The 18,326-nt window shown below is 54.6% G+C and overlaps 1 protein-coding gene across 3 annotated transcripts in view; it reads right to left on the reverse strand.

Moving 5' to 3' along the window:
* The window catches only part of TNXB (tenascin XB), a 50,394-nt gene that overhangs the window by 3,815 nt on the left and 28,253 nt on the right, over window positions 1-18,326 (reverse strand). For all 3 annotated transcript variants that reach the window (XM_064476331.1, XM_064476330.1, XM_064476332.1), the window contains 16 exons: window positions 17,440-17,739; window positions 15,901-16,188; window positions 15,317-15,625; window positions 14,464-14,778; window positions 14,016-14,339; window positions 13,287-13,634; window positions 11,561-11,857; window positions 9,897-10,220; window positions 9,196-9,516; window positions 7,156-7,485; window positions 5,322-5,645; window positions 4,589-4,936; window positions 3,710-3,997; window positions 3,067-3,345; window positions 1,478-1,762; window positions 127-450 (listed from right to left, as the gene is read on the reverse strand). In XM_064476331.1, coding sequence (XP_064332401.1) covers window positions 127-450; window positions 1,478-1,762; window positions 3,067-3,345; window positions 3,710-3,997; window positions 4,589-4,936; window positions 5,322-5,645; window positions 7,156-7,485; window positions 9,196-9,516; window positions 9,897-10,220; window positions 11,561-11,857; window positions 13,287-13,634; window positions 14,016-14,339; window positions 14,464-14,778; window positions 15,317-15,625; window positions 15,901-16,188; window positions 17,440-17,739 — 5,004 coding nt within the window. The remainder of the gene's footprint in view (window positions 1-126; window positions 451-1,477; window positions 1,763-3,066; window positions 3,346-3,709; window positions 3,998-4,588; window positions 4,937-5,321; window positions 5,646-7,155; window positions 7,486-9,195; window positions 9,517-9,896; window positions 10,221-11,560; window positions 11,858-13,286; window positions 13,635-14,015; window positions 14,340-14,463; window positions 14,779-15,316; window positions 15,626-15,900; window positions 16,189-17,439; window positions 17,740-18,326) is intronic.

The raw sequence follows: 18,326 nt of genomic DNA on the forward strand, positions 1-18,326 counted from the left end.
AAGGGCTACTCGTGTGCCCCTCCCTCCCTCCGTGGGGCCCTCCTCCTGTTATTTCCCTATGGTCACCGCTTCTGGGCCCCCTCTTTCACCCTTTCAGTCCTAGACTAGAGGCAGGTGAGGTGGTACCTGTGGTGCCCTCGGCTGAGACAGGCCCCAGGCGCTTCCCTTCGTGGAGGCCGTAGAGAAAGAATGTGTAGGAGGTGCTGGGCTCAAGACCCGACACCCGGATCTTGTTCTGGTTGCCGCCCACGAGCAAGGCCTGGGGCTGCCCATCTGTGTCCTGATACTGGACCACGAAGGAGTCAAAGGGGCCCCGGGCCACGCTCCATGAGAGACGCAGGGAGTCTGGGGACACGTCACTCACTGCCAGCACCCCCAGGCGGGGCCCTTCAGGGGGCTTGGGGGCCTCTGTGGCCGAGTGCCAGGGGGCTGGCATGTCCTCTTCTGGGGCTGTGTGGGAGAAACCCAGGGAGAAGCTGGGTGTGGGGGGAGTGCAGCAGGGCCCTCCCACTCCACTCACCCTCCAGAGAGGGGACTCAGGGCTGGCCCAAGGCTGAGGTAGGGACTTTACGATCCTGGCCACGGCAGCCAAGTGGACAGAAGAGAGGGACTGAGGCTCTCCTAGCATCTTTCTTCTCTTGAATCTGCCACATCCCTGCTCTGGTCCCAACTTCTGCCAGCCCAGGACCTCTCTAAGCGCCAACCCAGGGGCCCCACGACCCTCTGTGGGGCTCCTTTGCTCTGCCTGAATCTGCTGTTTGCTCTCCCCTCTTCGCCTCAGTGTCTCATCGCACCCCATTTGAAATGTCTGCATAGGCCCTACTCCCTCCCCAACCCACCAGGGCGCCTGTGCTGAGGGCCTGAGGCAGGACTAACCCAGTCACTCCCTGAGCACAGGGCACGTGGCCCTCCCTGCTGAGAAAAGCTGAGGATGGAACTGGCTGGTGAACTCGAAGGGCGAATCATGCCAGCCAGGTCTGGCCACATACCCGTCGGGCTGAGTCGAGGTGGGTGGTAGTAAGTCTGGAAGAGGAGCCGGCCCCATCAGCATGGCCACTCCTATTGGTTTCTATGCCCCTTGCCTGCTTTGTTTTCCAGTAATTTTCCATTTGAGAAAATGCTCCTGACTCATCCATGGGAGGGGATTTGCCTTTATCTGGGCAAGGCCACCCCGCCGGGAGGTAAGAACTAGTCCATGAGAGTAATGGGGAGTAGCTGGCCGCACGGGGGCCGGGCAGGATTTGGGAAATTAGAGACCACTGCCAGAGCCTCGCCCTGCCACCTGTCCTGGCTCCTGCCTTTGATGGACCCTTGATCATCGCACTGTCAGCGCTGGCTCCGCTGCCCTTCCTCCTCCTGAGCCCTGAGCCCCTCCGCCCTCCACCTGGCCCACTGCTGCCAGTCCTTCAGCACAGAGGAGCGAGGAAACCCACTCAGGCGGGTTTGCCAGGGCCAAACAGGGCAACCTCCTGCTCACCTGTCACTCCCAGGACAGAGATAGGGCCCAGACGCTGTCCTCTGTGGAGCCCATAGAGCAGAAACTTGTATTTCCTGCCAGGCTCCAGGCCCTCTATGGTGACCTCCCTCTGGTCTGCGGCCACAGGCACCACCCGGGGTTGCCTGTCTGTGTCCCTGAACTGGACCACAAAGGAGTCAAAGGGGCCCTGGGCCACAGTCCACAAGAGGCGCAGGGAGTCTGGGGTCTCATCCGTCACAGTCAGCTCCCCCAGGCGGGGTGGGGGCTGCCGCTCCTCCAGGGGAGCTGTGGGGAGAGTGGGGGTGGGGGAGAAACCCTTAGTCAAGAGCTGCCTTTACCTCAGCCCTGGAAACTTCTGGGAGGAGGGAGGGTCTGGGAAGAGTCCCTGAAGTGTGGCTTCAGGGACACTCACCTGGGGAGACAGACATGCCTGCTTCAGCCCTGCCCTGAATGAAGGAGCCCTGTCTCCTCCTCTGGAGGCCACTGTCCAAACTCCTTCCTGCCCCCTCTCCCTCCCCTCTGTGATCAGGATGCAGTAAACACATGAAAGATCACCCCGTCAGAGAAGGGCAGCTGGGATTGCAGAGAAGGGCTCAGTTTCCCCCAACCCCTGGCCCCCAGAGCAGGAACCAGAGCTGTGGTTCAGAGCTGAGAAAGGCCCCCAGAGGGTGTGTGGGTTGTCAGAGAGACGCCCCAAACAGTCAGGGCTGGGCTGGGCAGCCAGCCAAGCTCATGGGCTCCCATCACCCGGACTTGAACTCCCCTTCATTTGTTATCAGCCTGGGCCCTCCTTTCCACCTGCTTCCTGCACGAACACCACTAGACCCAGACGGCCAGGTGGGGCAGGGTGGGAAGCCAGGGGCAGAGCTGAGAGGGCAAAGGGCAGAGCAGAGCACAAAAGAGATTTGTCTAGGTGGGTGTGAGTGTTGACTGATAGGGGCTGGAGAAGCCTGTATCCAGTTTTCACAATTTGGGGGTTGGGGGAGATAATTATGGAGTCTGAGAGCCCCAAGCCCCAACTGGCCGTGTGCCCCATCCTTGTCTGGCCAAGGTGACTCATGGTCCTGGAGGTGTGGTAAGGGTCAGTGACCCACCTCCACCCCTTCCTTGGGGGGCTGAGTCATGGGCACAAGACACCAGATATTTCCATAGTCTTCTGCAGCCAAACCCGCCCATATTTTCCACCTCTTGCCATAGAGGGAGGAGAATGTGAACATTTATTGAGTCCCAGTAGATATTATTCATAACCATTATGCAGGTGTGGAAACTGAGGTTCAAAAGAAACAAGTGGCTTGTCTAAGGCCACACAGCAGGCAATCAGAATTTCAACATACATCTGCTTGGCTCCAAAATCTGTAATCTTTTAATTACATTTCCAATCAGTGAGTAGAGGAAATAATGCATATAAAATGCTCTAAACAGTGCCTGGCATTCAGTGGGGACGCAATAAAGATTTGCTTTTGGTGTTATGATTGTCATGCCAAGGCTGAAGGCAGGAGAATTGGCTTCATGGGAAAGCCCCAGGGCCAGCGCTGGGTGCTCAGATGAAAGGCAACTCTGGAAAAGGTGAGAGGAGGGCCAGGGCTCACCTGTGCTGCCGTCAGCAGAGATGGGGCCCAGTCGCTTACTGCCTGCCAGCCCGTAGAGCAGAAACTTGTATTTCCTATTGGGCTCCAGGCCCGGGATGGTGATCTCGTGCTGGTCTGCGGCCACAGGCACCACGTGGGGCTGCCCGTCCCTGTCCTTGTACTGGACCACGAAGGAGTCGAATTCGCCCTCGGCGACTGTCCAGGACAGGATCATGGAGTCTGGGGTCACATCCGTCACTGTCAGCTCCCCCAGGCGGGGAGAAGTTTTCATGTCTGGGACTGGAAAAGGGGGAGGTGCATGGAACATGACAGAAACGGAAGCAGGGGCCCCTCAGGATGCTAGGACTCTGGGCACTGGTTCTGGGAGCTGGGAAGGGGCGACCAGGCCACATGTCAGAAGGCAGAGGCAGAAGAGTAGGGAGAAAAGAGGAGCCAGAGAAGAAAGCAGGTCCCTCGGGATGTAGGAGGAGTAGGGAGATGAGATGGGAATGAGGGGGTTGAGGGGTACTCAGGACCTGGATTTCACTGGACCCAGTAAATAAACAGGTCTGGAGTGTGAAGCACAGAAATGTGAAATTCCACAAGGGAGTGGAGGATTGTCAGGAGGCTCCAGGGGCACAGGCAGCCTCCAGCCCTCACTCACGGGTCTTTGCATCTGCAGAGACTGGGCCGTGTCGTTTCTCATCCTGGAGTCCAAAGAGTAGGAACTTGTACTTGCGGGCCGGGGCAAGACCTGAAACCGTGACCTCCCGGAGGTCTCCACCCACAGGCACTGCCTGGGGCTGTCCCTGCACATCCTTGTATTGGACCAGGAAGGAGTCAAAGAGGCCCTGGGCCACGGTCCACAAGAGGCGCACTGTGTCCGAGCCCACAGCTGCCACAGTCAGCTCTCTGAGTTGGGGTGGCAATGGGGGCTCTGTAGTCAGGGAGGCTGGAACAGAGCAGAGGAGGCTGAGGTTAATGGCAGGACCCTGGGCAAGAGAGGGAGTGAGGTTCCCAAACTATGAAATGAACATTTGGAACAAACTTGTGTAACGTGCTTAATGTGTTCCCGGCCTTGCTGTCAGCCATTCACAAACAGTGCACGTCATCCTCACACAACAGATGAAAGAGGTGCTTTTATCATTATCACCCTCATCCTGCCTGGATCTGCAGCGCAGAGAGGTTAAGAAACATTTGAAAAATCACACCATCAGTACATTCAGAGCAGGATTCAAGCCCCTAAAATGCTCAGCCAGGGAGACTGAGGAAGACACGTGGGAACAGCTGAGCAAGTTTGAGGTTCCGGATTGAGAAGGAAGGAGGAAAGCTGAAAAGTGTGAGCATAGGCTGCACGCCCAGCTGACCCTGAACCCAGTCTCCATCAGTCCTCACTCAATTCAAGGATGAGGCAGGATCTTCAGCACCACAGGAGAAAAGAGAGGGACCCAGAGGCCCACTTTGAGGAGTGCTGAGATCCAAAGGGGTTAAACAAGAGAGCAACAGAGGGAAACCTGGGGGTCAGGGCCTGTCCCTCACTCACCTGTCACACCCACAGTGGACACGGGACCCACGCGCCGCCCTCCATGCAGGCCGTACAGGTGCATCTTGTACTTGCGCCCGGGCTCCAGGCCCCCAACGGTCACCTCGCTCTCCTCGCCCCCAACACGCACCACCTGGGGCCCGTCCCTGCCCTTGTACTGGACGGTGAAGGAGTCGAAGTGGCCCTGGGGGACGGTCCAGGAGAGGCTGAGCGAGTCTGGGGAGGATCCGGTCACTGTCAGCTCCCCCAGGAGGGGCTCCTCGGGGGACTCTGGGCCCTCCGTGCTGGGATCGGTGGGGCTGGGCGTCTCCTCCATCTCTGTGGGGCTGGGGGTCTCTTCCTCTGCAGCTGAGAAGGAGACACAGAGGGTGAGGCAGGGGCCCTGCCAGATGTCCTTGGGTCTCCTCCCAAGCCTTGTCCCTGACTGGGGACCCTGAGGTCAGTTCAGAGAAGCCCGTCCTTGGGGCAGGTGGTCCTGCTCAGCTGACATCTCACATACATGCCCAGAGCCTCTGGGGTCAGCTGTGGGGAACAGGGAGGCCACCAGCACAGCTCACGGAGGTCCTTCTCTGCCCAGGAAGACCAGCTGGTCCTCAGGGAGCGGGGTCAGGGGCACAAAGGGCACCGTGGCTCAGCCTCGAGCAGAGAGGCCTCCTCACCCCACTCACCCTCCACCTGAGAGAGGGTGGTCCTCCCACTAGGTCCCACCCTGGGGCTTCCACCGTCCACTCACTTGTCACCCCGATGACAGAGACAGGGCCCAGGCGCTGGCCGTCATGGAAGCCGTATAGGTTCATCTTGTACTTGTGGTCTGGCTCCAGGCCCGAGACGGTGACCCCGTCCTCGTGCCCCGGCACCCGCACTGCCTTGGGCTGCCCATCTCCGTTCTTGTACTGGACCAGGAAGTGGTCAAACTGGCCCTCGGGGACAGTCCATGAGAGGCTCAGGGAGTCTGGGCTGGCATCTGTCACTGCCAGCTCCCCCAGGCGCGGCTTGATGGGAGGCTCGGGGGCCTCGGTGGGCGGGGCTTGGGTGGTCATAGCTTCGTATTCTGGAGCTGCCAGAGACATGCAGGACAGGGGAGGTCTCAGTCCTCAGTTCAGCATATACAGGAGTGTATTACAAAAATTAGATTAATAAGGAACAGGAACTGTCTGTCTGGAGTGGCTCTAACTGCTATTCTTTCTGGTCCCTTTAATGTCGGCCTTCTGTCCCCTCACCCGCATCTACTCTGCCCTCACCCACTACTTACCAGCACCCCTGTGACCTCTCCCTCTCCCTCCAGTACACATTTCTCCTCTAGACATAGGCCCACATGGCCACTGGGCCCTGGGCCTCCCTCCACTAGGATCTCATTAGCATCTCAACCCTTTGGCTCACGTCTTAGCTTCCAGACAGCTCAGAGCCGCCTTCTCCAATCAGAAACCTGGAGTCTTCCTGGACTTGTTCCTGTCCCCAGCTGCCATCACATTCAGAGTGTCCCACCCTCTCTCCCAAGTTCCTCCTGAGTCTCCTCCCTCCCCATACCTGCAGCCCCACCATCCGGGTTTGGGCTACCCTTACCTATCACCTGGGTTACCACCTCCCTCCCCCATCTGTTCTCCATCAGGGGCCAGAATAAGCCTTTAAATGCACATCTGATGGTGTCAATCTTAGCTTAAAACTATGCAAAACCCCTCCTTATCCCCAGGAGAAATCCCTGGCTTCTTGAGCTGTCTGTACCTCTCTACCCCCATCTCAAGACTATCTCCCACACTCAAAGGCTTTCATGCAAAATCCTCTCATGTGTCATGATGGTCCTAATTTCCAGGCTTTGTACCAGCTGTGACGATCTGACACACCCTTCATCCTGTCACCAAGCTAACACCTGCCCGACACCAGGTCTCCACCATCCCATGGGAACCGGTGGGCAGGCTGGTGCAGGCATCTCTGCCCAGTCTTGGCCTGGCTGTGGGGCTTCCTGGCTTACATGCATCCCCTTTGCCTGATTTGCTGGTTCACAGCTTGTCTCCCCCAAACCGTGAGCCCCATAGGATGAGAACTGGTCTCTGCCACATTCCAGGTTTATCTTAGTGAACTTCCACAGTGTTTGGCTGAGGCCCCCACATCTTTGTTGACCCATTGGTGTCATAAGTCTGTTAATACAAGAATAATGAGGCTAGGGGTTCTTTCAGTCAAGATGCTGTGTTCTGAGCACACTCTGTCTTCCTCCACAGCCTACAGTAGACTGAATCTCAGTGAGGAATTAGGGTGCATGTACAGTTTTCTCCAGCAGATTCTAAGAAAGTGTGCAATTCCTTTGTTGTGAGGAGCTTTGCTACTCAAAGTGCGGTCCTCGGACAAGCAGCATCAGCATCACGAAGGATCTTGTTAGAAACACAGAATCTCTGACCCCAGCCCAAAGCTGCTGACTCTGAATCTGCCCTTTTACAAGATTCCCAGGCCATCTGATGCCCAGAGACCTGCTGTTGAGAATATTTACCTTTTCTCAAAGATGGTAATAAAGGGAAAGTCTTCCAGAGCCTGTCTTCCCCACCCTGCACAACCCCACCCCAGTCCTCACTCACCGGTCACGCCCACGGTGGACACGGGACCCACGCGCCGCCCCCCGTGCAGGCCGTACAGGTGCATCTTGTACTTGTGCCCGGGCTCCAGGCCCCCAACGGTCACCTCGCTCTCCTCGCCCCCAACACGCACCACCTGGGGCCCATCCCTGCCCTTGTACTGGACGGTGAAGGAGTCGAAGTGGCCCTGGGGGACAGTCCAGGAGAGGCTGAGCGAGTCTGGGGAGGATCCGGTCACCGTCAGCTCCCCCAGGAGGGGCTCCTCGGGGGGCTCTGGGGCCTCTGTGCTGGGCTCGGTGGGGCTGGGCGTGTCCTCCACAACGTCCTGGGGGGCTGAGAAAAGAGATTGGTGGGTAGAGGCTTAGAGAGTGACTTGCCTGGCTGGTGATGTCAATAGGGACAATCAGGCATGTCTAGCAAAATGCTCCTCAAGGTGTTAGGACTGGAAGCTTGCATAGCTTTCGGATGAGCCACACGGTGACTCTGCTGGAGAGGATGGGACAGCCCCGGCCCCCATCATGTACTGGCTGGCGGGCACCACGAACCTTCAGAAGGCAATTTGGACATATGTGTCGGCAGCCAAAATAATGCTCATTTCCTTTGACCCAATAATCTCATTTCTGGGCAGCTATCCTAAGAAAATTATTAAAAAGCAGGAAAAAGTTGTATCACAGGAGTTCATCTTGGGATCATTCCTGACAGCAAAATTGTGTCAGAGACCCAAATGACTGGTAGAAGATTAATTTTGTTATGGAACTTTCACCATGAAGCATCAAATAACCATTAAAATGATGATTAATGCTGGTTGTGCAGCCACAGGATAAATGTTCTCAGTGTAACTTGCGTACAAAAAAAAAAAAAAAGAGTAAGAGCCAAGAATGATATACTGTGCAACCTTAAAACATGCCCTGCATGGAAAATGCAGAAAGAAAGGGTGTGTTACACACATTGTTATGAATGGTGGTTATTGGATCAGAAGTGGTCTGATGAGAGATTTTTTTCCTATTTTCCAAACTTTCCATCATGTTGCTATATTCTTTTCAGAGAAAAATATGGGCTTAAAGAGAAATCCTGGGTTATAAAAATTAGTAAGCCGGTGGAGAGTGTGGAGTGGGGGCTTGGGTCCCTCCATACTTTGCATATACTTGTGATTTGCCACGACAGGGGGTCCCTCTGTCCTAAGTATCTTCAAGAGAGAGAGTGACCCGCACAGAGGCAGTTACATGTCCCCCCAAAAGACTGGCTCTCAGAGGGGCTGAGTTCTTTCACATCCAGAGAAACTCTCATGAAATACCACCACCAGGCATAGGATATGGCTGACAGTGACTTAGAAAAGCCAGCCTGAGTGCAATTTTGGAATTTAATTCACCTCGTGATTTTTTTCTCCTAATTTCTTCGGGACTAGAAATTGTAAACTTTAAGAAAATTTAAATGACAGAATAGAATAAAACAGAAAAAAAAAGTACAGGAACATTCTATTCTGTCCCACAAACCATGCATTTCGTGGGATGTGTTTCCTTCCAGCTGTCTTACCATACATGCTATTTTCAAGTGGTTGTGATTTGCATCCTTACAAAATCTTTAAGCCTCTTTTTATTGTAATAATATAAAGTAATTGTCTTATGTTGAAACATTTCAATGATGGCATAAAGGCTCATTTTATAGACATGATTAAGTACTTAATCATTTCAGTGTGGTTGGTTGTTGGATTGTTTCTTTTGTTCTTTTTTTAAAAATTATGACAAAGAATGCTTGTGATTAAGATGGAAAGAAGAGAAAATTCTAGTAAAATCAGGCTTGGCCTGTGCCTGACACACTTCTCTCTTGGAGGGGGCCAGTGGCTGACTGTCAGAAGGAGGCCATGCTAGTGTGGACGGTGAGGCTGCAGGTTGGCAAAGGCCAAGCCACTACTCATGGGTCATGGCCCAGGACCATGAAACAAGGACATAAAAAGGGAACAAGGGCTGGCAAAAGAGCAGAACAGTCAACCAGGTTAACCAGGAGGAAAAGTCTCTGAGACTAACGAGCCCCGTTGTCACTCACCAGTCACACCCACAGTGGACACGGGACCCACGCGCCGCCCTCCATGCAGGCCGTACAGGTGCATCTTGTACTTGCGCCCGGGCTCCAGGCCCCCAACGGTCACCTCGCTCTCCTCGCCCCCAACACGCACCACCTGGGGCCCGTCCCTGCCCTTGTACTGGACGGTGAAGGAGTCGAAGTGGCCCTGGGGGACGGTCCAGGAGAGGCTGAGCGAGTCTGGGGAGGATCCGGTCACCGTCAGCTCCCCCAGGAGGGGCTCCTCGGGGGGCTCTGGGGCCTCCGTGCTGGGCTCGGTGGGGCTGGGGGTCTCTTCCTCTGCAGCTGAGAAGGAGACACAGAGGGTGAGGCAGGGGCCCTGCCAGATGTCCTTGGGTCTCCTCCCAAGCCTTGTCCCTGACTGGGGACCCTGAGGTCAGTTCAGAGAAGCCCGTCCTTGGGGCAGGTGGTCCTGCTCAGCTGACATCTCACATACATGCCCAGAGCCTCTGGGGTCAGCTGTGGGGAACAGGGAACAGCACAGCTCACAGAGGTCCTTCTCTGCCCAGGAAGACCCGCTGGTCCTCAGGGAGCGGGGTCAGGGGCACAAAGGGCACCGTGGCTCAGCCTCGAGCAGAGAGGCCTCCTCACCCCACTCACCCTCCACCTGAGAGAGGGTGGTCCTCCCACTAGGTCCCACCCTGGGGCTTCCACCGTCCACTCACTTGTCACCCCGATGACAGAGACAGGGCCCAGGCGCTGGCCGTCATGGAAGCCGTATAGGTTCATCTTGTACTTGTGGTCTGGCTCCAGGCCCGAGACGGTGACCCCGTCCTCGTGCCCCGGCACCCGCACCGCCTTAGGCTGCCCATCTCCGTTCTTGTACTGGACCAGGAAGTGGTCAAACTGGCCCTCGGGGACAGTCCATGAGAGGCTCAGGGAGTCTGGGCTGGCGTCTGTCACTGCCAGCTCCCCCAGGCGCGGCTTGATGGGAGGCTCGGTGGGTAGGTCTGTTGGGGCTGGGGTCATTTCTAGGTCCTTTCCTGGGGCTATATCAGGAGACAAATAGATTGGTGGACATGCTTTGCCATCCTAACAGGGGATGGATTCTGGGATTTCTCCCGACATACCAGGGCCCTGCATGCTGGATGCCAGTGCCCCAGGGTTTAGACATCATTTCCCCGGTTTGAACTTTCGGTTTCTAGGGGACAGAACACACACTTGTGGAGACATCACGATGGTAGCTGAATGCGTGCAGCACAAAACTTTTAGGAGCCATTGAGCAAATTCATTTAGCAGGACAAGACTAATGCTTTTAACAGCACTATGCCTAACAGACAGGTCACATCAGGTGGTGCATATGCTCACGTTCAGGAATTCCACTTCATGAGTATTTTCCTTTAATACCGCCTCTGGTTTAGAAGGCTTTTCAGAGCATTTGAGGAACTAATTTAGATTTCACAGTTGAGGGAAAGAGATGAGATGACTTGAGATCATCTTTTTTTTCAGTTGGGTTGTTTTTGGATCTTGTATTAATTCTCTTGCTAACTTATGGCAGAGACAACTCATCACACCCCCAGATTTCTTTCCTCTTTTCTGTTCAGCAGACGGCTTTATTCTGCCTTAATAGCTAAATTACAAAATCATCTTGTTTCGTATCTCTGCTGTGCTTGTGGACCAGGTTTTAAGCATCTAGCGGGCAACAGCTACAAAAGAGCTTAACAAAAGCAACCAACAGCCACATTAGGGACTAATTAATGAAGAGAAAACACCTTGTTAAACTGCACATATGACTAATAGTAACTATTGAATTAATAGTATCGATGTCAGCTGGATTCCAGGTTGATATAGCATATATGGGTATCAGTTTGGGGACTGGGGAACCTGTATAAGTTTACCCACTGAAATCAATAATAATTATGAGAATTCATCCCAAGAGTTTTCAGGAACTAATTTTCATTCTTGGAAGGGGAAGACTGTTGTTACTGAACATTGTATGTGAGCCAAGCCACATTCATGCCCACCCTGCAAGACAGGTGTGGTCCATTCCTTCTGTATGGATGAGGAAAGGGAGGCACAGAGAGGCTGAGTGACTCTCTCGAGGCCATGCAGCTCTAATGAGCTGAGGCTAGGGTCAGCCCCAGGTCTGCCTCAGTCTGTGTTATTTCCCTGGCGCCCTGCCTCTTCAAGGACCCAAAAAGTCCACACGTAAAGGATGAGACAGCTAAGATGACACCAAAGGCTCAGAGTGAAGACACAAGCAGGACTGCCCCCAGGATATTGGGAGGCTCAGTCTGAAGAAGAGTGGGACAAAAACACCTCAGTACTAGCAATAAAAGGGAAACTGAGTCCAGCTCAGGGCAGGCCCAGTGTTCCACTGCACACTCACCAGTTAAACCAATAGTGGAGACGGGGCCCAGGCGCTGGCCTTCGTGGAAGCCATACAGGTTCATTTTGTACTTGTGGTCTGGCTCAAGGCCTGAGACGGTGACCCCGTCCTGATGCCCTGGCACCCGCACCGCCTTGGGCTGCCCATTCCCATTCTTGTACTGGACCAGGAAGTGGTCGAACTGGCCCTCGGGGACGGTCCAGGAGAGGCTCAGGGAGTCAGGGGTGGCGTCTGTCACGGTCAGGTCCCCCAGGTATGGCTTCAAAGAGGGGCTGGCAGGGGGCTCCTCTTCAGGGGCTGGGAAGAGATGCAAACAGAATCATTCCTGCTGGAAGAAAATATTGAGACCCTGCTCTCCTGGATTCAGGCCAGAAAGTGGGCCAGCTCTGTGGGCCTAACTTAAGATCCGCTTCCACTTATGATCATCAAAATCTCTTTGTTGCCTCTTTAGGGTCCATCAGATGTCCCAGCCCTGGCCTTAAGGCCATTTTGCTGACTGTTTCCTCTGCCTGACTCTTCTTTCCCCAGATGTCTGCATGGCTCAAGTTCACATCTCCTTAAGTCTTTGTTCAAATGTCACCTTGTCTTTGGGGCCTTCCCTGACCACACTATTTACAATCCCAGTTCTCCCAATTGTAGCCTATTTTCCTTCTTTGGACCTGAATCCAGCCACTAATTGCAAAACAACAATTATGACACACTCTAGCACTACCTAGACATCTGGGGATCTTAGGGAATAATTGTTCCTTTTTAAAGGTACAATCATTGTATTGTGGTTATTTTTAAATAGTCTTTTTGAAAAAAGCAGGACACTTAAATATGTAATGATGAGATATAGAGTGTATACAATAAGTTTAAAAATATTGCAGCAACATAGCCACACAACAGAATGCTATTTGGCTATAAAGGAATGAAGGACTGCTACACGCTGCAACACGGATCAACCTCAAAAAGATGCTCCATAAAAGAAGCCGGACGCAAAAGAACACATACTGTGTGATTCCATTTCTATGTTAAGTCCAGCAAAGGCAAATCTACAGAGACAGAAAGTAGATTAGTGGGGCCTGGGCCTGGGCATGGGTCTGGAGATCAGGCTTCTTCTTGATGTGGTAGAAAAGTCCTACAACTAGGTAGTGATGACAGTTGCACAACTCTCTAAATACACTAAAACTTATAAACTGTATACTGAAAACAGGTGAATTTTAAGGTATGTAAATTACACCTCAACAAAGCTGTTAATAAAGAAGACATTTTAGTTGGGGAGGGCAGGAAGGGAGTGGGGTCTGGGCGAGCCAGACTGGCCAGGGGTTGATCTTTGGTTGCAGCAGGGTGGTGAATACATAGGACATTATATTTTCCCTTTGGGTATATGTTTGAAATTTTATATAATAAATACTTGTTGAGAATTAATCTTTCACGGCATTTGTCCCATCTCCCCAAAAGAGTTCTTTTCAGAGTTCCCAGGCAAAGCAGAGAGCCACAAATTGATCAGTGAGTGACTGCCTTGGAGTCCTCAGTCCTCAGCAGCCTCTCTCAAATGGGCAAAGCACTTTCCTGGGCCTCACTCTTCCTGCCCTCAGATCACACCTGTCCTGATGTGTTGAGTGGATGAGGAGTGGGTTAGAGGTTTGGGGGATTTTAGAGTCCTGGGTCTTCAGTGAAGGAGACTCAAGAGGCTATACTGTGAGACCTTTCCTGAGACCTAAGACTGAGGGCCCTCACTCACCAGTCACACCCACGGTGGACACAGGGCCCATGCGCTGACCCCCGTGCAGGCCGTACAGGTGCATCTTGTACTTGCGCCCGGGCTCCAGGCCCCCAACGGTCACCTCGCTCTCCTCGCCCCCAACACGCACCACCTGGGGCCCGTCCCTGCCCTTGTACTGGACGGTGAAGGAGTCGAAGTGGCCCTGGGGGACGGTCCAGGAGAGGCTGAGCGAGTCTGGGGAGGATCCGGTCACTGTCAGCTCCCCCAGGAGGGGCTCCTCGGGGGGCTCTGGGGCCTCTGTGCTGGGCTCGGTGGGGCTGGGTGTCTCCTCCATCTCTGTGGGGCTGGGGGTCTCTTCCTCTGCAGCTGAGGAGACACAGAGGGTGAGGCAGGGGCCCTGCCAGATGTCCTTGGGTCTCCTCCCAAGCCTTGTCCCTGACTGGGGACCCTGAGGTCAGTTCAGAGAAGCCCGTCCTTGGGGCAGGTGGTCCTGCTCAGCTGACATCTCACATACATGCCCAGAGCCTCTGGGGTCAGCTGTGGGGACCAGGGAGGCCACCAGCACAGCTCACGGAGGTCCTTTTCTGCCCAGGACGATCCGCTGGTACTCAGGGAGAGGGGAGGTGGCACAAAGGGCACCGTGGCTCAGCCTCGAGCAGAGAGGTCTCCTCACCCCACTCACCCTCCACCTGAGAGAGGGTAGTCCTCCCACTAGGTCCCACTCTGGGGCTTCCACCGTCCACTCACTTGTCACCCCGATGACAGAGACAGGGCCCAGGCGCTGGCCGTCGTGAAAGCCGTACAGGTTCATCTTGTACTTGTGGTCCGGCTCCAGGCCCGAGACAGTGACCCCGTCCTCGTGCCCCGGCACCCGCACCGCCTTGGGCTGCCCATCTCCGTTCTTGTACTGGACCAGGAAGTGGTCAAACTGGCCCTCAGGGATGGTCCATGAGAGGCTCAGGGAGTCTGGGCTGGTGTCTGTCACTGCCAGCTCCCCCAGGCGCGGCTTGATGGGAGGCTCTGGGGTGGTAGAGGGAGATTCTGAAGGTTCATCCTCTTCCTCTCTTGGGGCTGCACACAGGCACAGAGAGAGAAGGACCTGAGAGGGGGGAGTGCTGTCCACCGGGACTCAGCCCTCCTCTGGGCCCTCACTGCCCCTGGGAGGAAGCAGAGCAGGCAGAGTTCTTTTGCTCACCTGTCAGGGCCTCCACGTGGACAGGACCCACACTCTGCCCGTTGTGGAAACCGTACAGGCTCACCAGGTATTTGTGGTCAGATTCCAGGTCAGAGAGGGTGATGTCATTCTGGTCGCCACCTAAACGGACTACTTGGAGCTGCCCATCCTCGTCTGTGTACTGGACCTCAAAGGAGTCAAATTCTCCCTCAGTCACCATCCAGGAGAGACGCAGGGTGTGTGGCGTGGCTTCTTCCACGGTCACCTCCCCCAGGTGAGGCTCAGACGCTGGGGGGCTGGGGGCCTCGGTCTCAGCTTCCATTTCTTCTTTGGGGGCTGGTTCAGGGAGACAGGTAGGGATGGGTGACTGGTCTGTCGCTGCACTAAGATGCTCCAAGAGGAGGGAAGGATATGAAGGCAAGAGGTAACAAAAGGGGACCAATTATTGACACTCAAGGATGAATTTCAAAAGCATTATGCTAAGTGCAAGAAGCCAAATACAAAAGATTATGCATTGGATGATGCGGTTAAATGAAAATGCTTAAAAAGACAAAACCATAATGACAGAAAGCAATCCATGGTTGCCAGAAGTTGGGTTTAGGGAAACTGACTGCAAAGGAGCACAGGGAAACTTCTGGAGTCACCAATATTGTCTTATATCTTTGTTGTGGTAATGGTTTCATGACATACATTTGCCCAAACTCACTGAATTATGCACTTAAAATGAGTGAATTCTATTGTATGTAAATTATGCCTCTGTAAAGCTGATCCCTCCCCCACAAAAGGGAAATAGGAAACTCAGAAATCCTGAGGCTCCAACAGACCAGGAGAGCCAGGCAGAAGGAAGGACCGCGTTTCCCCCAGCTGCACTCACCGGTCTCGGTGATGGCGGAGATGGGACCCACACGCCTGCCCTTGTGCAGCCCGTAGAGCAGCAACTTGTACCTGCGGGCAGGGTCCAGGCCCGAGATACTGACCTCCCTGAGGCTGCCATCCACGGGCACCACCTGGGGTTGCCCATCCCTGTCCTTGTACTGGACCACAAAGGAGTCAAACTGGCCCTCGGGGACCGTCCACGAGAGACCCATGGAGTCTGATGTCACACTGGTCACCTGCAGCTCCTCCCCTAGGCGGGGCTTTGACGGATGCTTTGTTCTGGCCTCATCCACAGCACTCTGAGTCCCTGAGATGGAATCACAGAGAGGAAATAGGTGAGCTGTTTCCAGAAGGCCGGGTGACTTCAAAGGGCAGGATTGAGAGGTATAAAGACAGGGCTGTCCAGTGGCTGAATCCCGCAGGGCTGGTGCTTTGGGCTCATCCAAGGAGAAGGGATGCTGGAGCCCAGCCAGAACGGCAAGAGCCAGACAACTACCGTGATGGCAGCCACCACAGTGACCACAGGTGACCTTCCGCCGGGGGGCTCTGGGGCAGAGATGCCCCTGCAGGGGCTGCCCTCACCTGTGGTGCCCTCGGCGCTGAGGGGGCCGTGGCGCTTTTTGCCCAGGAGGCCGTAGAGGAGGAACTTGTACTTGCGGTTGGCGTCCAGCGGGGCCACGGTGACTGAGCGCTCATGGCCCTCCACAGGCACCACCTGGGGCCCATCCCTGTCCTTGAACTGGACCACAAAGGAGTCGAAGTGGCCTTCAGGGACTGTCCAGGAGAGGCGCAGCGAGTCTGGGGTGGGGTCTGTCACCCACAGCTCCCCAAGGCGGGGTGGGGCTCCTAGGCTGGCGTCACCTCGGGCAGCTGACAGAGAGGAAAGGTTCTTGTGTTTATTTTTTTTCCAAAATGACTCCTTGACTGCCTCCCACTGGAGTTGGAAAAACCCAGAGTTTCCCAAATGACCAGTGCTTCTCCCAAATATTTCCATCACCCTCCCATGCCCGCCACCATCCCCAACTGGCCATGCTCTGTCCACTGAACCAGCGCAGGGAGGGGTCTTCTGTCCTCAGACATCTCTGGGACAAGAGATTCCCTAGCTTCCTGTTTATCTTATCCCTCTTGCTGTCCAGCCTCTAACTACCTATTAGAGACTATTTCCCCCGCAGGGTGCAGCTTATCATAGATGTGGTTTGTTTATTTCCAAGGAGCCCACTCTTTGTGATTTGACTGACCCCTGGGGAAATCCGAAGGTCCTGGAGACGTCAGAGGGGGCACAGGATCCCTGATGGGGGCAGATAGCAGGTGGGGAGGTAGGATATTATGATGTAGGGACCCTCACAGGACCTAGCATAGGAGCAGCGGCTGCCTACGTGTGAGGGGGACAGGGAGAAGAAGGGGAGCCCAGACGGGAAGGACCTGGTGTCTGCCCAGGAAGTCATCCAGAGGCCTGAGAAGGAGCTGGCCTTCTGCCTTCCTGGACAGCAAGGACGCTGACGGCATTGTTATTGTGAGAGTTTTCTGGCAACAGGGAGCCCCCAGGGACAGGGGAGGGCCTGGACTAATATCCAGGAAAGAGGCGCACTTGGCTGGGCCCGACCAGACCAGGCTGGGTAGCCAGTCTCAGATTCCTCTGGTCTCCAGTTTCTGAGGCTCAAGGAAGAGGGCAGAAGAGGAAAGGGGTCCTTTGGGGGAGGCTGATGTGGGAGCCAAGGTACCTCACCCAATGACTAGTGAGAGTCAGAGGGAAGAACTCTCAGGAGGTGATGGCTACATGGGGCTGAGGACCCACCACGGCTCCTGGCTCCCTCCCCTGCTTCCCAGCCCCTCCTGTTTCTCATGTTCCACCTTTCAGGAAGGGGTATGAAGGAGCCTCCCCCATTCAGTGGAAGCAGGAATTATGAAAAGAGAGGAAAAGTCAGCAAGGGGAACTAATCCAGTAACTGGCCCCTTTTCCTGGTTCTCATCTGCCTAGGTTGGGGCAGGCAGAGTGGCTTTTCAAATGAAACAGAAGAGGTGGACGGAGGGGAGCCCTGGAGGAAGGGCGAGCAGATGGGGCGGTGTTGGGGGGGGCAAGGCAAGGGCCTCAGGATCGGCTTCCTGGGGGGTCCCGCTCACCTGTCTTTGCCTCCACAGAGACTGGGCTGTGGCGTTTCCCATCCAGAATCCCAAAAAGCAGGAACTTGTATTTCCTACTGGGCTCCAGGCCGGGGACGGTGACCTCACGCTGGTCTGAGGCCACAGGCACTACCTGGGGCTGCCCGTCCCTGTCCTTGTACTGGACCACGAAGGAGTCGAATTTGCCCTCAGGGACGGTCCAGGAGAGGCCCACGGAGTCCGGGGTCACGTCAGTCACTGTCAGCTCCCCCAGGCGTGGCTCCAGGGGGTGCTCTGTGGCTGGAGCTGGAGGGAGGGGAGCTAGGATCCAGGAAGACAAAGAACATGGCTGAACTCCGGCGGGAGAACTCCCCTGTCACAGGGCTCCTGGGCTATGAGGGTCTCAAGGGGGCCTTGAACTCAGATGGGAAACAGTTACATCTCTATTTCCACTGCCCTCTAAGTGAAATGTAGCCTTTCCTTCAACAATGACTATAGATGACTATAGGAAGCCAACCACGGTGGTACTAGCAGTGCCTGTGACTCTCCCCAGTGGGAATCGCCGGTGATTTCACATCACCTTAGCATTACTGCAGACGCTTCGAAGTACTGCTACACTTAGCACTGCTCCTAGACGTGAGCAGGTTATTACACACGCCACTAAGTTCTTGCCATTTAATGAACTAATGAAAAAGTTCCTGTATTACTAAATCATAAATTTGAATTTTAAAATATTTAGATCATTGGCTGTCAGGATAATTGGTTTCTTTTGTAATCCTATGCATTTTATTTTATAGATTTAGAAACATTGCTCTGAAAGGGGTTTGTTCATTTCACCAGACACCATGGCACAAAAATGGTGGCAGCCTGAGCCCAGGAAACAGGAGGGGTGGGAAGAAGCTGGGAGC

The sequence above is a fragment of the Camelus dromedarius genome, chromosome 19 (genome assembly GCF_036321535.1).
Source record: "Camelus dromedarius isolate mCamDro1 chromosome 19, mCamDro1.pat, whole genome shotgun sequence".
Classification (NCBI taxonomy): domain Eukaryota; kingdom Metazoa; phylum Chordata; class Mammalia; order Artiodactyla; family Camelidae; genus Camelus; species Camelus dromedarius.